The sequence below is a fragment of the Cyprinodon variegatus genome, unplaced genomic scaffold (assembly GCF_000732505.1).
Source record: "Cyprinodon variegatus isolate N-32 unplaced genomic scaffold, C_variegatus-1.0 Scaffold785, whole genome shotgun sequence".
NCBI lineage: Eukaryota > Metazoa > Chordata > Actinopteri > Cyprinodontiformes > Cyprinodontidae > Cyprinodon > Cyprinodon variegatus.
Genome location: NW_015151238.1, coordinates 4,949 through 7,439, shown reverse-complemented (window position 1 = coordinate 7,439; position 2,491 = coordinate 4,949). Strand labels below are relative to the sequence as shown.

General features: G+C 50.8%; 1 protein-coding gene across 1 annotated transcript in view; it reads right to left on the bottom strand.

Moving 5' to 3' along the window:
- Window positions 1–2,491, bottom strand: part of slc35a5 (solute carrier family 35 member A5) — an 11,294-nt gene that overhangs the window by 4,457 nt on the left and 4,346 nt on the right. The window contains exons 5-9 of the mRNA XM_015396242.1: window positions 2,321–2,481; window positions 2,035–2,223; window positions 1,304–1,504; window positions 1,101–1,228; window positions 760–1,028 (exon numbers count right to left, since the gene is read on the bottom strand). Coding sequence (XP_015251728.1) covers window positions 760–1,028; window positions 1,101–1,228; window positions 1,304–1,504; window positions 2,035–2,223; window positions 2,321–2,481 — 948 coding nt within the window. The remainder of the gene's footprint in view (window positions 1–759; window positions 1,029–1,100; window positions 1,229–1,303; window positions 1,505–2,034; window positions 2,224–2,320; window positions 2,482–2,491) is intronic.

Here is a 2,491-nt window from a genome sequence, read left to right as displayed (position 1 = left end):
GCTTTTGCAAAAGCCGGCATAATTTCTGAGGAGCCGCACGGCACGGAAAGTGACTCTGACAGCGAAGAAGGGTAAGTTGGCATGTCTGATTTAGCGCAGCTGTTTAATTCAGAAACAGAGGATGATGACTTTGATGGGTTTGATTAATACTTTGTAATAAATACATGAATAAAGCACAGTCATACTCAGTTTTGCTCCCGCTCTATTTTTAAATACACAGTAGAGGCATTTAAACGTAAAGAGGTGCACCACAGACACTGTGGTGCACCTCTCCAAATTTGTAGGTGAGCGCAGACAGGAGGCGTCTGATTGGTCGATTCTACATCCGCTCTACTCTATGCGTATTTCCTGTTTGGTCCCTAATGGCAGAAACTCTGGCTGCCGTCCACAGCGCCAGGCACACCTCAGACTCTATCCCAGACACCGCGCAGGATTCAGGTTCGCACCCACAGTCAAAACACGCAGCGCCATGGCCAGTCTTTGGGGAACACTCACGGGGAACTGTGTGTCGCCCAGTGTTTGTGTGTCGGTTGGATGAGCTTGTTTGCAGTCATCTCATCTCACCTCATCAGACACCCACAATCCTAGCAAGTTCCTGATTGTCCCTCATAAATCACAAAATATCTGCGTCATACCTGCGACAAGCTAACTGCGATGCACTGCTGCGAGAGGATAACCAGCCCTTTAGACCTTACAGCTTTCATCAGAAGCGTGTTTGTTGTTCGTGGCATCAAACAGGATGTGAGGTCAGCTTCTTACCCCCCTGGACCTCTCGAACACCTCCCCATTGATGACCCGCAGCTTCTCCTGCTGCAGGCTGTACTCGGGGTCCTTTGGACGGCTGGCGTTGTAGATGAAGATGGAGAGCAGGACCATGGGGGCCTGCAGGAAGAAGTCCAGCGACGGGCGGAAGTCAAACAGGAAGAGGGAGAAGCCGGTAACGAGTACGGTGGTGATCTGACCCGTCAGCACGTGGAACATGTTGTCTCTGAACTTTAAGATGAAGGCCACGGATAAACCCAGGGCAGCTGAGGGAAGAGTTGGAGAAGTTGACTGGAGCACAACCAGCAGCAGCAGAAGCTTCATCTGCCAGAACTCACCGGTGACCAGCACCAAAGCCAAGGAGTAGATGTTGTGTCCGTGGAGAAGGCCGCAGTGGACGGTGAGTCCTCGAGCCTCGCGGCTGAGCCCCAGAGTCAGAAGGTTGAACACCACCCCAAAGACGTACCTGCGAAGCAAAGAGGGCGGTGAGGAGCACAGAACACCTGCTGCTTCATGGTGTTCCCCACGCGCCAAGCCTCACAGTTTGCTGTTCTGAATGAAGATGCTCTCCGTCAGCTGGTCGCCCTCTTTCAGGATCTTCTCGTTGTAGATGTTGGCCATGGCAGAAATGAAACACTGCAGCAGGAGCAGGAGGTGGCCCACGCCGAGCGACTGCAGCCTCGCCACCATCCTGTCCCTCCAGGCCTGACCGGGCAGCGACGACATCCACGATTCAGAGGCGCTGCGCGACACGAGCGACAGGAGGTTACCTCGGGTTTACGGGATCAAACCTTTTTCATTTCAATGCCACCAACTGTCTGCACATGTAGCCCCTCCCTGGAACCTCATCCACAGACTTCCTGCCTGAACAAACCGCTCTGCCTCTAAACTGCATTTAATTAGATTCTGAATAAAGAACAGTACCGTGCTATGATGAGAATTTGATCAGAAACAGCCTGATTAAAGAATCTTCTGCTCTTTTTCTAGCTGTGAAAACTTTAACAGCCACATTTTAGCTTTAATGGTTTAAACATTAGACAACAAAATAAAGAAAGGCTCTACTGGAAGCAGCAAATACTTTCTGATCGGTTTTCCTCCATCAGAAAGGCGGAGGACTAAGCAGCTGTTGGTTTCAGCTCTACAGAAGCTAACATGAATATCCTGCGCAGATGGAGTCAAACAGAAAATAACTCCTCAGAGATCCCATATGTTCCTGTTCTTCCCTCCTCTAACAAACGTTTGGTGGTTTTTCAGTCTGCAGGTGAACGTTACCTGCTGTTTTTCATCTCCTCCAGCAGCTGGGTGTAGAGGATGCAGGAGTTGGAGGGGGTGGAGAGGGGATTAGAGTGGAGGCCCGGCACTGCTATGGAGCTCTGGTTCCCCCCGGATCCTGTTGTCAAGGAGACGATGGCCAGGAAAAGCACAAGCAAAGATGCCCACTGAACCCAAGACAGGCGCCTCCTGAAGGAGCGAGAAAACCGTGAGCTGGGTCTGGGTTTCAGTCCGACGGAGATGACTGTCAGAACGATTATGCTACGAACAGACGGAGGCTGCTTACTTTAAAACGACTCGAAAGAGAACGGCTGTGGTCAGGATGACAAAGTTGGAGAACAGCACGGCCATGGCCTGGAAACAGGAGAAGCAGCCGCCATAAACGAAGGAAGATTTTACCAAAAAACAATCACAGAAATCTGCTTTATTTGGGTTCAAGGAAGATGACTGGAAATGC